General features: G+C 44.6%; 1 protein-coding gene across 4 annotated transcripts in view; it reads right to left on the reverse strand.

Annotated features, from left to right (window-relative positions):
- Positions 1-642: 642 nt before the first annotated feature.
- The window catches only part of ARID3A (AT-rich interaction domain 3A), a 100,588-nt gene continuing 86,851 nt past the window's right edge, over positions 643-14,379 (reverse strand). For all 4 annotated transcript variants that reach the window (XM_063914373.1, XM_063914371.1, XM_063914374.1 and 1 more), the window contains exons 8-9: positions 10,826-10,918; positions 643-4,387 (exon numbers count right to left, since the gene is read on the reverse strand). In XM_063914373.1, the coding sequence (XP_063770443.1) occupies positions 4,224-4,387; positions 10,826-10,918 (257 nt within the window). In that variant the 3' untranslated portion in view covers positions 643-4,223. The remainder of the gene's footprint in view (positions 4,388-10,825; positions 10,919-14,379) is intronic.

A 14,379-nucleotide genomic window follows, 5' to 3' on the forward strand; every position in this document is an offset into this window, starting at 1 on the left:
GAACTGTCGTCTTATACACACGTCTGGCAGCCCCCAGGTTCATTTTGAAGGTGAGCTGCTCCACTGTAGTGTGTTGGTCGACCCTTATGCACTTCCGATGGCACGTGGTGCTCTGCAGTTTCCACGTCATTTATTCGCAATGGTGCCATTTGTCCAGTCATGATGCATCTTCACCACAGCAGAACGCGAACAGTTCACAAACTGCGCTGTTTCAGAAATACTGTCACCCTTGGCCTGAAAGCCGATAATCATCCCTTTTTGCAAGTCTGATAAAATCGCCCCTTTTACCCATGGGAGCAATGAGTAATATGTATGCATACGGCCTCTATCACCTTATATACTCACCAAGCCAGCGCAGGACACGTGACGTACTTCATGGGCTATACGCCGCTGGCGTCAAATGTAGGAGGTGGTAATTATGTGACTGGACAGTGTATAATTTGATGAATGCAATACACACTAAATAATTAGTTGTTCCTCACACAAACGTGTGTGTGTGTACAAGTGCTCAATATTTAACCATTTTTTTTTTATTTCTCAAATGGTACAAGCAACAAACGGACATGTCAAATTGTAATCCCCAAAGGCAGAACCACCACCAAAAAAACACCCCACACAATTTTTAAATTTTTTTTTTTTTTTTTTTTTAATATTCCATCAAGCTCAGTTACAATTTTTCTTAAATATTCTGGAGTTTAAATACAATCTGCATAATGTTATAAAATGTAAACTTTCAGGTTTTTTTTTTTCTTTTTTCTTTATACATTAGACTATTTATAATCACAAGGCTTTAATACCTGAAGAATTTGAGGGGGGGGGGGGGGGGGGGACACACAAAGACAAACAAACAAACCTGTGAAATAGGTTTCCAGCAATGTGAGTAATTACACCCACAGAGGTTTGAGGTAGAGATGTGACATTCCTGAGTTTAACCCCATTTATACCAGACGTTTCAACACACTTCAACAAAGTTACCATCCACCCTGGTATAAAAGGGGTTCATGTGAATAATGTGCATTTTATTGTTTCTTTTTTCACCACTAAATTCTATAGCCCTGAAACACACCGAATAAATGCTTGCCCGACCCATCCCACAAATACAGCTACCTCCATTACACCAAGCATAATTCTTCATAGGGCTACAGGACAAGGCAGTGAAATGATGTTGACCAAAATAGATCGATAAAGAGAGAGGGGGAAAAAAAATAAAAATAAAAATAAAAAAAGGACGTAATTCCTCCCAAAAAATAAACTTAAAACAAAAACAAAACAAACAATGAGATTTCACAAATATTGCTAAAATAATCTACTAACCCCTAAAATACAAATAAAGCCATGACAGAAAGAATAGCGGTGTCCCACTGACTCCAGGCTATATGTGGCCACTTGGCATTACCTCTGCAGTTCAGCAAATGTAAAAAGGCATTTAGTGCATCAGAAGACAAGGAGAGGTATTATGGGCACAGACTTAAAAATGAAGGTTAATGAGAAGGATCCCTGAGGTTAAGGGTAATGCAGAAGCACAGCTCAGTCAGTAACAATATTAGAGGCCTATTCAACAGATATTCTGACACAAGCAGTGATTTCATTTTACCAGCAATGGACTAGACTAGAATGTCAGAGAAACATGCAACCCGTGCTCTGACAACATGGTACATATATGTGAGGAGTAGTCTGTACAGACGTGGGTTCCTCTTGTGGTACTTGTAGCACACAGTGCAGTACCCTAGATGCCCAGCCACACACCCTGTCCCTTTAGCATTAATGAGGTATCTGATTGTAGGGTTTCATCTACAGGAACTGGAGAGCAGTAAATAACAGAATTAGACAAACAAATATAGACATTTTCTTATTGAAGATTAAAGGAAGCCAAAACCCCACAGGCAAAATAAGGCAAACAAAACCCCTTCATATTCTTTCCCTGAGGCAGGCTACATCAGGGTGAAGGCAAGCCGTCCTGAGCAAAGCACTGCCTCATAATGAGGAACCAAAACTACCCCCAAGTAGCCTTCCTCCAGGCATCAGAGGAGAGCCAGAGACAACAGTATATACCCTGAGTTATAAGTTGGCTCTACCCTCAGATTCACATGGAGTGATTCAGAAAAGCAGTGAGAATGAGAACAGATGAAGAAAACACAAGCCCTGAGTCTAACAATCCCCTGCCCAGCACACGCACGTAGTTACAAATATATAGATATTTAGAAAAAAGGTTACTTTCTTTTAGACCAGTCTGTCTGATTTTAAATAGGACTCTTGGGGTTCCCCAACCCCTATAGTAAGGCCTCTTTGACACAGCATAATACATTTCTATTTCATGTTGGTTCTCCTTCCATTCTGCCTCTGGGTGTGGTGGGATGGCGGCACTGAAATGCACGCTCTACTGAGGATTTGTGCGGCAGAAGAGACATATGATTTGAGTAGACGTAGAGATACCAGACACACAGCTGGATTACTACTGTCCAGGTGACGTTTAGAAACCCTGCCTGTATTAGATGGACATAAGAAAGGTATGAAAAACCCAATATACATTACAGTTATCCTAATATGCAATTCATAAAACATTTCTATGGGCCCTGTAGTAGGTGTCAGAAATAACGTCCCATGAAAGGAAACTAAACAGGATTTCAAATGGGACTTTGGTGTTTAGCCTATAGATAGAAAATTTTGTGCAATAGTGGCTTGCGTGATTAGAAGCTCATGAAGATTCTCTAGGGCAGCCCTTTTATTCCTCTCCATTAAAGTCCAATTAAAAAACAAAAAAAGAGGAAGAGGAAAGGGAGGAGGGGGGGGGGGGGGGGGGGGACTGTAAAGCTATAATATGCAGTTCCCCTAGGGAAGCCAGTGGGACAGTACTTACAAAATGATTTCCCATTATGAAATCCACAAAATTTCAAACATGCACACAAATGTAATAGTGAACGTGTCCATAATTTAACAGATCCTTATATTTCTTCACCTGCACTACTGCCCAAACTTTCTGGATATTATTTCTACTGCCTCTTTTTGAAAGTGAGAGAAAAACTACAAAAAAAAAAAACATGGAACCCTTCATAGTTTACTAATTACAATCATATGTAACCACATTAATCTCACCCAAAATATGAAATCCTAAACACAGCCACTTTAGCAGTGATAAGACTGCAGTTCCAATATATACTTGGCAGTATATAGGATTGTGCATGGACACATCAACCAATAGATTTGTGAATGTCTGGAAAAATTGTATATATCACTTATGGTTTTCCTTTGCATGCTTCCGTTTTCATTCTGCTTACCAGAAGCATTCTTAAATTGACAGAACAATGTATTGCCAGCATAGACCCATCAGAGAAAGGGTAAAAACAGGAAAAGTTCTAAGAAAATAATCAGAAAAATCTAAAGTGAACATGAAATAACCTGCTTTGTGATGACAGTTATTTTTGCCAGCTGATATGACCCGTATAAAAGATTGTTTTGGGGTGGGAGTTAATGGAATGGTGTAGTCTACTTGAAGTTTAGATGTCTGAACCTCAAGACCAGGCAACCACAGGAACAAAAATCAAGCAAAACATTCAGTGATCTGCATTCCCTGCTCCTTCTGATTACATTCCAGAGTCTGTGAGGGGTGGGAATGGCCAGAGCCACAAGCAGGAGCAGCAGGCACGTCCCATTGTGCACATATTCCGTGCCCCTTAAAAGTCCAGCGCCAGGGAAACAGCAATATTTATATATATATATATATTTATATAGATTTCTTTAAAAGTTTACATTTTTCTTCCTTCCTTTAAAAATTAAAAAAGGCATTTAGACCAAACATAAAAAAAAAAAAAAAAATCTAAAATTCCATAGTTTTTTTTCAAGCTATAAAAAAAAAAATGCATGTAAGTTGGTTCCACAGCGTAAAGTTGAGAGGGTGGGTGATATGGTGTGTGTTGGTAATATATATATATATATATATATATATATATATATATATATATATATATAAAATTTAGTATATATATATATTAGTATTTTTTTTTTTTTGACAGTGCAAGAAGTGAGGTATATGGTCTTTCTGTTTTGTTTTACAGAGAATACAGGGGTTTCGCACCCCATACTGGCTCAGTCTGGACCCCGTCTGAACCCTGCAATGCATTCCGGAGGCTCGCACTGACCACGAGTAATAAACCTGAGAGTGAAATACAGAGTGATTTCCATTCTTTTGTTTTTGGCGTTAGCTGTATTTGGATTTGGCGGCACTGTCAAGGTGAGGAACTGTTGGAACTGGGAGCCTGAAGAGCAGAAGGTGGAGCCAGCGAAGTGCTACTGGTCCCAGCCATACTGGCCCCAGCCATACTGGCAGTCCGAGTGACACTACCTTTGCCAATTCCAGACATTGAGGTAGGAGGTTGAGCAAACAGCACACCTATTAAAAACCAATAAAAATAGGCTTAGAAAAGCACCAAATGTTAAACAAAAGGACAAATGTTAATTGAAGACAATATAATGTCATGGCAATTTGCAGAAATAGATTTGACTTGTAGAGGAGCAAAAACAATGATGTCATCCTGCCAATTAAACAAGTTATCGAAAGAAATCCGTTATAAAAGGTGAAGCACTGGTAGACACTGGACTCCTCTCTCCGATTAGCAGGCCGATAAGCTATCTATGCTTATTAACCTTTTTTTCCAAAAATGTCCCCAAAATTGTTGATTTTTTTTTATCATCAAAATATGTAAATTATAGCTAATTAAACCTGATTCAATATATTCGCTATTTACATAATGTGACAATTAAAAAAACAAACAAAAACAAATGTCAATTTTGGGCACACTTGAAAAAAAATAGTGTCACCTCAAGCTCTCATTGTGAGGGAGATGGGACAGACATAGAAGAGGACGACCACCTGCCAGGAACGATGTAAGTATGGGAGATGGGGAAAGGTGGGTGGGGTGGAGCGAATGGGATGGAGATGCAGGATGAGCAGCAGGGACGGAGCAGTGGTAGAGTGAAGGGCGGAGCAGGATAGAGGTGTCCAGTATAGTAGAACAGTTATACGTACATAATTTACATACACAGTGACCTAAAAGTATTCAAGCCACTAAAATGTCAGGATTTGTCTGTATTACATATGATATTACCCAAATTGTTCAAAAGTATTTTTAATTGCAAACCCATAGGCCCTAAAAGGGATGCACTTAAAATGCCAGCTGTCGGGATACCAGTGTTCAGGAGACTGATGGAAGAATCCTGACAGCTGGTGAAATACCAACACACGAAATCCCACCCACTGCCGGCATACCCACTCAGTTGTTGGGTCCATGCCACCAACAGAGTGGGAATAGAATCTGTGGCAAGCGAAGCGCGCCACTGGGCCTGTAGCGTAGCGAACCCATGAGGAGGCTCGCTGCCAGGATTCCGGCAGACAGGATGTCGCTGTCGATATACTAAAAGCACATTTTCATACTTCTTTTTTATTAAAAGTATTTAACCCCTGCAGACCAGTGCCTGGTACAACCACCTTTTTCTGCAACAGCAGCTTTACGTCTGTTGGGGTACTACAAACCTTGACCAGGTTTGCATTTTGAATTTTTGTTCATTCTTCCTTGAAGATTTGCTCAAAGTTGTTCTGGTTGGTTGGATGAAAGTTTAGACTGACATTTTTAAATCGTGCCACATATTTCCATTTGGATTGAGATCTATACTTTGACTTGGCCAGTGTTGCTTCGGCTTTGTGCTTGGGATCATTGTCCCCCTGAAAGCGCTAGCTAGCTTTAGTTTTCTAGCAGATTGAGGCAGGATGTCCTGCATTATCTCTATGTATTTTTCACCATCCATCAATCCTTTAGTTTTAACAAGATACCCTGATTTGGAAAAGCTTTCCCACAACATGAAGTTCCCTCACACATACTTCACTATTGGGATAGTGGGCCTAATTCAGTAAGGACTGCAAATTTTGCTAATTAGCAATCCTTTTTCTAGCATGCTAGGGTCCGCCCAGCATGCTGACCGCCACCTCCCCCCACTTCAATAAGCAGAAATCGCGAACGCAATTTTTCCACCCTGGAAACTGAGCGTTGCAGCCCCCCCCAGCCCCGCAACCACCTCTGCCTGATTGACAGGCAGAGGTGATCGCATTTTCTGCGGCCCCCTCGCAGAAAGTGCGGGCGCAGGCCAATACTGGGTTCGGTGGGATCCTGGGATTATGCGCTAAAATCGCTGGCATCCCACCGAACCCAGTATTGGCCTCTCTAATAGTAACTGCGGCGATGCTTTTGTACTGGAAGAGTAGCTCCCTAACAGCGCAGCTCCTGCGCGCTGGCAGGGAGCTACTCGTCGATGCCTGGGTCGCAGCGGCAGTGTGCGACATCACACAGCCGCCGCGGCCTGCCCCCACAATGGTCCAGGCACACCTGCATTGCCTGGACGGCGCCCTCTAAACAGCGGCCAAACGCCGCCGGACCGCCCAGTGACTGCCTCTGCCTGTCAATCAGGCAGAGGCGATCGCAGGGCTAAGGTAGCCCTCGGCTGTCTGGCATGCGTCGGTGCACTGTGGCAAACGGCGCATGCGCAATTCAGACCCGATCGCTGCTGTGCGAAAATGCACAGCAGCGATCGGGTCTGAATTAGCCCCTAAATACATTTAACACATACACAAATTCAATAATTACATGTTCCGCCAACCCAGCCTCATGCCTTGGCCATCTCTGCTTCACTTACTTCCTGCCATCAGGCCACATTCACTTGCTTGCACCTTATGTCACCTGTCTGTCTGGGATGTAGTCGGGATCCCGGCGGTCAAAATCCGGACACGACACCCATGGAGGGGGAATATAACCTGTAGTGAGCGCTGTGAGCCACTGAGCCCGCATGGGGCTTGGTTGCGCTCGCCCCCTGTCGGTATTCTGACAGTCTGGATTCCGGCGTCGGGATTTTGACCACTGAGATCCTGTACCCAACACATCTGTCTCAACCCTCCCTCTAGATTGTAAGCTCCTTGGAACAGGGCCGCCTTCCCTCCTGTTCTTACAGCCCTCTCCTAACTCCGTTACCATCTACACCCGCATCTACTCCCATGTGTAACAGTTCACCTCTTCCAATTGCTGCCTGCCCCCAGTAGTATGCCAATTACTTCTTTGCTTCCTGACATCTCAGCTGTATTGGTGTACTGAGAACTGTGGCGCTAATTGTTACATGTGCGGTTACCTTTTTTTTCAGTTACTGTAATGTTAAGTTTTGTATACCATGTGTTGTTCAAATGTCTGCCGTATGTGCGGTGCTGCAAACAACTTGCGGTGCCTTATAAAATAAAATGTAATACAACAACTCTAAATTCACTCTTATTTTTCATTTTTGTACAAAATTGACAGTTTTGTTATTTTGTGTTACAGTTTGTAGAATAGAAGAATTCACTTATGCCACTACAAACCTCCAACTTCCCTACCATATGAGATCAGACTATATGGAAAGATGTATCAAGCCTTTGAGAGTTAAAATGGGTAATTTGCCCATAGTAACCAATCAACTTCTAGTTATCATTTATCTAGCACAGTCCATAAAATGACAGTTAAGCGCTGATTTGGTACATCTCCCCCTCTACCATGTCTGATCACTGAACGCCCAACCTCTATACTAGAGTTTTCCCTACTCCCTCCTGTAAACCGTCACAACTGGCCCAATTTTCAGTTAACTCTTTTGTCCGCTCTGCCCTTTTCCCACTAGATCAGGTCAGGCCAACCTGTGGATCTTCAGCTGTTGTGAAACAACCGTTTTGCTATTAGGGAATTCTAAAACTGTGGCAGGGGATGCTGGGATGTGTAGTTCCACAACAGCTGGAAAGCCACAGTTTGGCCAGGCCTGCACTATAATGTAAGTTCTGTCATGAGCAAGCAAAGAGCATCTATGACAATTTTTCCCGACTGCTGAGGACATTTTATTACTTTAATATCATCACCTGACGTTCTGTAATAAAGTCTATAAAGTATGTTACTATAATAAAGGTACTCTCCAAAAATAGCCACTGTGAAGAACAAAAAAATCTACACAACACAGTGGCTACAAAAATACTTACACAGCCTTAAGCTTTTTGTTCTTAGAATATTTAAGTTATGGAATAAAAATTAATTTAGGGATACTAAGGGTGGGATGTAATGACATCCGAGATTGCTGGAGGTGAAGGAAGCTGGCCGATCTTGGACGTTGTTCTGCCTTGTCCGATATTGGCAGGCATCCCGCACCTCCGGCAATCACGGACACAATTACATCCCGCCACATATCTTAAAAGGAATGTATACTTAGCAATTGTACAAAGCCAGTGCATAAAATCTCAATGCAATATGATAAATGGGGACACATTTAGGACCACATTACAAATATATGTGTTTACTAATATACACATCACATCCAAATAAGTTGGCTCACTGTTCTGGTATTGTTAATATAGGAAAACATTTATGCTTCAGGCAGCCTGGGATGGGATCCAGTAACTAGGTCGACCACTATTGGTCGACAGGGTCTCTAGGTCGACATTAGTTTTTCACGATTTTCTCTTTTTTTTTTTTTTACCTTTTCATACTTAACGATCCACGTGGACTACGATTGGAACGGCAATCTGTAATCTGGTGATTGGGGGGGATGGGAGAAGTTAAATTGATTATGCGCAACCAATCTCCCGTCTAAAGTGACGGGAGATTGCGGGTGCTATTCAGATGTTTTTTTCATTGCGCCGTCCATGCCCAGAAGTGCCAGGTTTAGCCACATAAAACGGCTAAACCCGCCTCCAATTCTAGACATTATACGAAAGATGCCGTTTGGGCGCCCAGAAGGATCACTTTTTGCCCATTTCTTCTCGCCAGCAGGGTGGCCTGCGAGAAGAAATGTCGGGGCTGGTGGCTGTTCGCGCCTGAACAGAGCAACAATTGAATTGCTCCGTTGGGCGCCACCTAGTGGCAAACAGCATGAAAAACAATTGATTTCCCCTCCCAGGAACTGCATGGATGGCAAAGCTAACAAAAGGTAAATACATTTTTGAGGAAGACCTACTCAGAGTAACATGGTAATTGGGGGGTGTAGTATGGTATGCCGGTGGCCGGGCTCCTGGCGACCAGCATACCGGCGCTGGGAGCCCGACCGCCGGCATACCGACAGTGTGGCGAGCGCAAATGAGCCCCTTGCGGGCTCGCTGTGCTCGACACGCTGCGGGCACGGTGGCACGCGGCGCGTTATTTTATTCTCCCTCCAGGGGGGTCGTGGACCCCCACGAGGGAGAAAGTGTCGGTATCCCGACAGTCGGCATACTGAAGACCCCCCGGTAATTGGTGTGCTAAACAAGTTATGAAGAACGACACTGGAGAAAACAGCTTAGCAGATGGTGGGGAAAATTGTGTTTCAAAACAGATTTTTTTTGCATTGTCTAATTCAGCGGTTCCCAACCTTTTTTTCTCTCCCATACACCGTGATTAGGATTTTCATATTGTGTGTATATAATATATATATATATATATATATATATATATATATATATATATATATATATATATATATTATATACACATACATACACATATGTATATATATATATATATATATATATATATATATATATATATATATATATATACACACACACATATATACATACGTGTGTGTGTACTTTGTGGTAACGTGACTTTATTGAACAAACCTTGAGTGCCGCTTCTCCCATATACATGGGTCTGCTTTTAGCTGCTGAGGGCACCGGGTACATTGTTGGCAGTTATGTGAGTGCCGGTCCATTACCAGCGATATACACACACATTATATATATATTATATATAATATATATATATATATATATATATATATATATATATATATATATATATATATATATATATATATATACACACACACACACACACACACACACAGGTTGATTATCCCTTATCCAAAATGCTTGGGACCAGAGGTATTGTGGATATCGGATTTTTCTGTATTTTGGAATAAATGCATAACATAATGAGATATCATGATGATGTTACCTAAATATAAGCACAGAATGCATTTATGTTTCATATACACCTTATACACACAGCCTGAAGGTAGTTTTAGCAAATAATTTTTATAACTTTGTGCATTAAACAAAGTGTATCTACATTCACACAAATCATTTATCTTTCACATACACCTTATACACACAGCCTGAAGGTCATTTAATACAATATTTTTAATAACTGTGTATTAAACAAAGTTTGTGTACATTGAGCCATCAAAAAACAAAGGTTTCAGTATCTCACTCTCGCTCAAAAAAGTCCGTATTTCGGAACACAAACACACACACACACATATATATATACACACATACCCCCACACACACACACTTCCACAGAATTCACAATGCTGAGTGATTAGAATTCTTTCAATTACCTCTGAGTCCTGACTCCCATCGCCCTGGTCCCTGCCTGCCCCCTATTAGCAAGAAGAAAACAAGACGCGGCGGTGACAGAGGCGCTGCAACCTATACAACATGCCCAGCCAGCCCCCAGGGTCCTCTCTGTATCAGCCGTGGGAGCGTGATTACATCACAGTCATGCTCCCAGCAGGCCAGGAAATGGAGGCGAAGTTTTGCGCCACACTTTCAGGACTGCCCGGCGTCCTCCAAGCGTGACCGTGCATGCGCCGAGGGGGCGCAGAAGACTTCCGCCATTACTGACTGTTATTAAGTTCCCCCGAGCAGACCGCAGCGTAGCACAGATTGGGAACCGCTGGTCTAATTGAAAATCCCTTGTAAGCCTGTGTTAGGTCCTTTTTAAAAAATAATCAAGGTCAGAAGTATGAATGATTACAAGAGCTCAAATGGAAAAATTAAAAGAACACAGCAACTTACCAGTGTATACAATACCGTTCAGCTCCACTGACATGCTAATACTGTTCGTGCCATTGGTCGTGAGGTTAACAGCAGATGCTTGTCTGCCCTCAGCTGAAATAGAAAAAAAAATCTATCTTATTAGCACAAATGGCGTATAATCACATGGTTGTAAATTGTAAGAGGTTTCACTGAACAAGAACCACACATTGTTAGTTGGGAGGATTTAATCGGCCTTACATAACATTTGTCTTGAACGGACAAAATAAATATATGGTAAAATCACTAAAAAGACTAAAATAGCCATCAAATGAAAGTCTCTGATGTATCTCGGATACCCCTTTCACACATAGGCAAAGACCCAGAATAAACCCAGGTCGTGTGTGGATGTGAATGGATCTACCAGTGTCTTGTGTCCCAGCTCACTGGGTCTTGATTAAGGTTTCTCCCAATGTGCTGCGGTGTGAAACGGTGTTCTCAGGTTAATCTACCTAGGAGCTCATTGCACGCTTTTTAGAATACCCCTTTTACACCAGGGACGTGCAGTCAGGGGAGGCAGTGCCTCCCCTGTCATAATAATTAAAATAATAAAAAGAAGATAAATATAACAGAGTCTGTGATAAATATCTACTTTTATTATTTTCATAATCTCTCCCCCCCCGTGAAAATGTTGGGCTGGGAGGCAGCGGGAGAGGTGCCTCCCGCACCTAACATTAAAGTCCGGGCAGCGAGGGGTGGGCAGGGGGCGGGGCGCTGCAATGGGCTGTGAAAGCCCATTGAGAAAGTATAGGGAAGCGGCACCTATACTGGTGCCGCAATGACAAGGGCGTGCATTCAGCCCCGACGAATGCACGCCCCTGTCACTGCCCCAGATGTGATTGGCTCAGCGGATCCAGTGCTGGATCCGCTGTCCAATCAATAGCGAGCCCCCTTCCCAGCTGCAGCAGGCGCCGTGGGCTGTGTGGGCGCCCGCTGCAGCCGGCGCCGCTGACTGACTGACTGACAACAGGGGTCATAATTGACCCCTAGTGTCTGAGCGGTGCTACAGTGGGAGAGACGTCATGAGTCATGACGTCTCTCCCATAGTACAGCAGAGACGAGCCGGAGACGGATGACGGCACTGCAGGAGCTGTAAGTATGTTTTTTTTTATTTTTTATATATGTGTGTGATTGAGGCGCAGCTATGGGGGCACAATTACCAGGGCCGCAGCAACGGGGGCACAACTACCAGGGGCGCAGCTACGGGGGCACAACTACCAGGGGCACAAATACAAGGGGCGCAGCTACGGGGGCACAACTACAAGGGGCGCATCTACGGGGGCACAACTACAAGGGGCGCAGCTACGGGGGCGCAGCTACCAGGGGCGCAGCTACGGGGGCACAACTACAAGGGGCACAACTACAAGGGGCACAGCAACGGGGGCACAACTACAAGGGGCGCAGCTACGGGGCACAACTACAAGGGGCGCAGCTACGGGGGCACAACTACAAGGGGCGCAGCTACGGGGGCACAACTACAAGGGGCGCAGCTACGGGGGCACAACTACAAGGGGCGCAGCTACGGGGCACAACTACAAGGGGCGCAGCTACGGGGGCACAACTACAAGGGGCGCAGCTACGGGGGCACAACTACAAGGGGCGCAGCTACGGGGGCACAACTACAAGGGGCGCAGCTACGGGGGCACAACTACAAGGGGCGCAGCTACGGGGGCACAACTACAAGGGGCGCAGCTACGGGGGCACAACTACCAGGGGTGCAGCTACGGGGGCACAACTACAAGGGGCGCAGCTACAGGTGGCACAGCAACTGGGGACACAGCTACAAGGGGCACAGCAACTGCGGGCACAACTACAAGGGGCACAGCAACTGGGGGCACAGCTACAAGGGGCACAATTACAGGGGGCACAGCCACAAGGGGCACAACTACAGGGGGCACAACTACTCAGGGCACTGCTACAAGGGGCACAGCAACTGGGGGCACAGCTACTGGGGGCAAAGCTACAGGCCAGCCGGCAGCAGCACTCTCCCCTGTCTGTGCTAACGTCTTCTCGCGTCAGCGAGTACATAATAATCATTCATTTCTCTCTCTCTCTCTCTCTCTCTCTCTCCTCCTTTGGATTACTTCGTTTGTAAGTATAATTTTCATTTTTACAGGTACCCCTATTGGATTCTACTGGACAAGTGGACGTGACCGGCGTGGGATGTAGGTAAGTATGTGTAAGTGTGTTTTAATAAATTTTTACTTTCACGGTGTGTGTGTTGTGTTTTTATTTGGGTATTTTTGTTGTTGTAGAACTACAGGTACCAGCGGGCCAGTTATTTCCCCACATGCTGGTACTTGAGGTTCTCCAAGTACCAGCAAGCGGGGGAGGCTTGCTGGGCCTTGTAGCTCCACAACAAAAAACAATATTCTTTTTTTTACACACTTATGGCTATCAGCCCGGCACCCACCGCCCAGGGGTGCTGGGGACAGCCTCGGGCTTCACCCCTAGCCCTTGGGTGCCTGGAGGGGGGGGGGGGGGGGGGGGGGGGGGGAGACCCCTTGATTTAAGGAGTCCCCACTCCTCCAGGGAACCCCGGCCAGGGGTGACTAGTTGGGGGGGGTAATGCCACGGCCACAGGGACCTACATAAATGTGTCCCCCAGCTGTGGCATTATGTCCCTGGCTAGTGGAGCCCGGTGCTGGTTTTAAAAATACGGGGGACCCCTACATCTTTTGTCCCCCGTATTTTTGGAACCAGGACCGGTCTAAGAGCCCGGTGCTGGTTGTCTAAATACGGGGAACCCCTGTCCAATTTTTCCCCAGTATTTAAACAACCAGGACCGGCTCAAAGAGCCCGAGGCTGGTTATGCTTAGGAGGGGGGACCTCATACATTTTTTTTTACATTTTTTAACCCATTCAGACCCTTCTCAATTAAGTTAATGGAAGCCCTGGACAACAAAATTGAATTCATGTCCTCCTCCCACTCCCTTCCCAAACACTAATTTTTATTTATTTTTCTATAAAAATGTACAATATATCACAAGTATGATGAGCAGGCAGGCAGCGGGCATTGGCGGCATCAGACTGAGATGCAAATTAGTGGCGGAGGGCTGGGTCAGTTGATGGTAGGCAAGTTTGTAAGCCATTGGCGGTGGCAGCAGACATTGGCTCAGAGGCAGTAGTGGGCATTGGCTCGGCGGCGGTAGGGGTAATCAGCAGGATCTGGCGGACATTATGGCTGCAGTGCCTCACCAGCCACTGACCTCACCGCACGCCACTGTTTTACACGGAGACATGGGCCCAGGAAAAAATCCTGGTCAGACCACGGTCGTAGAGCTGGGAAACAAAGCTATGTAGACCCCTTCACATTGACATACGACATGGGTTTTTCCCAAGTCCTTGACTAGGTGTGAAAGGAGTAACAATATGGGTGAAACAGTGTTCATTATCCTGGCTCAGACCTGGGATTTTGATTTGAAAGGTGTACGACACATCAATAGCTATACATAGGGGTATATTCAATAAAAGTCGGATCCATTCCGACATGCATTTGTCGGAATGAATCAGACAAGCCCTATTCAATAGAGTGG

The sequence above is a fragment of the Pseudophryne corroboree genome, chromosome 1 (assembly GCF_028390025.1).
Source record: "Pseudophryne corroboree isolate aPseCor3 chromosome 1, aPseCor3.hap2, whole genome shotgun sequence".
Taxonomy (NCBI): domain Eukaryota; kingdom Metazoa; phylum Chordata; class Amphibia; order Anura; family Myobatrachidae; genus Pseudophryne; species Pseudophryne corroboree.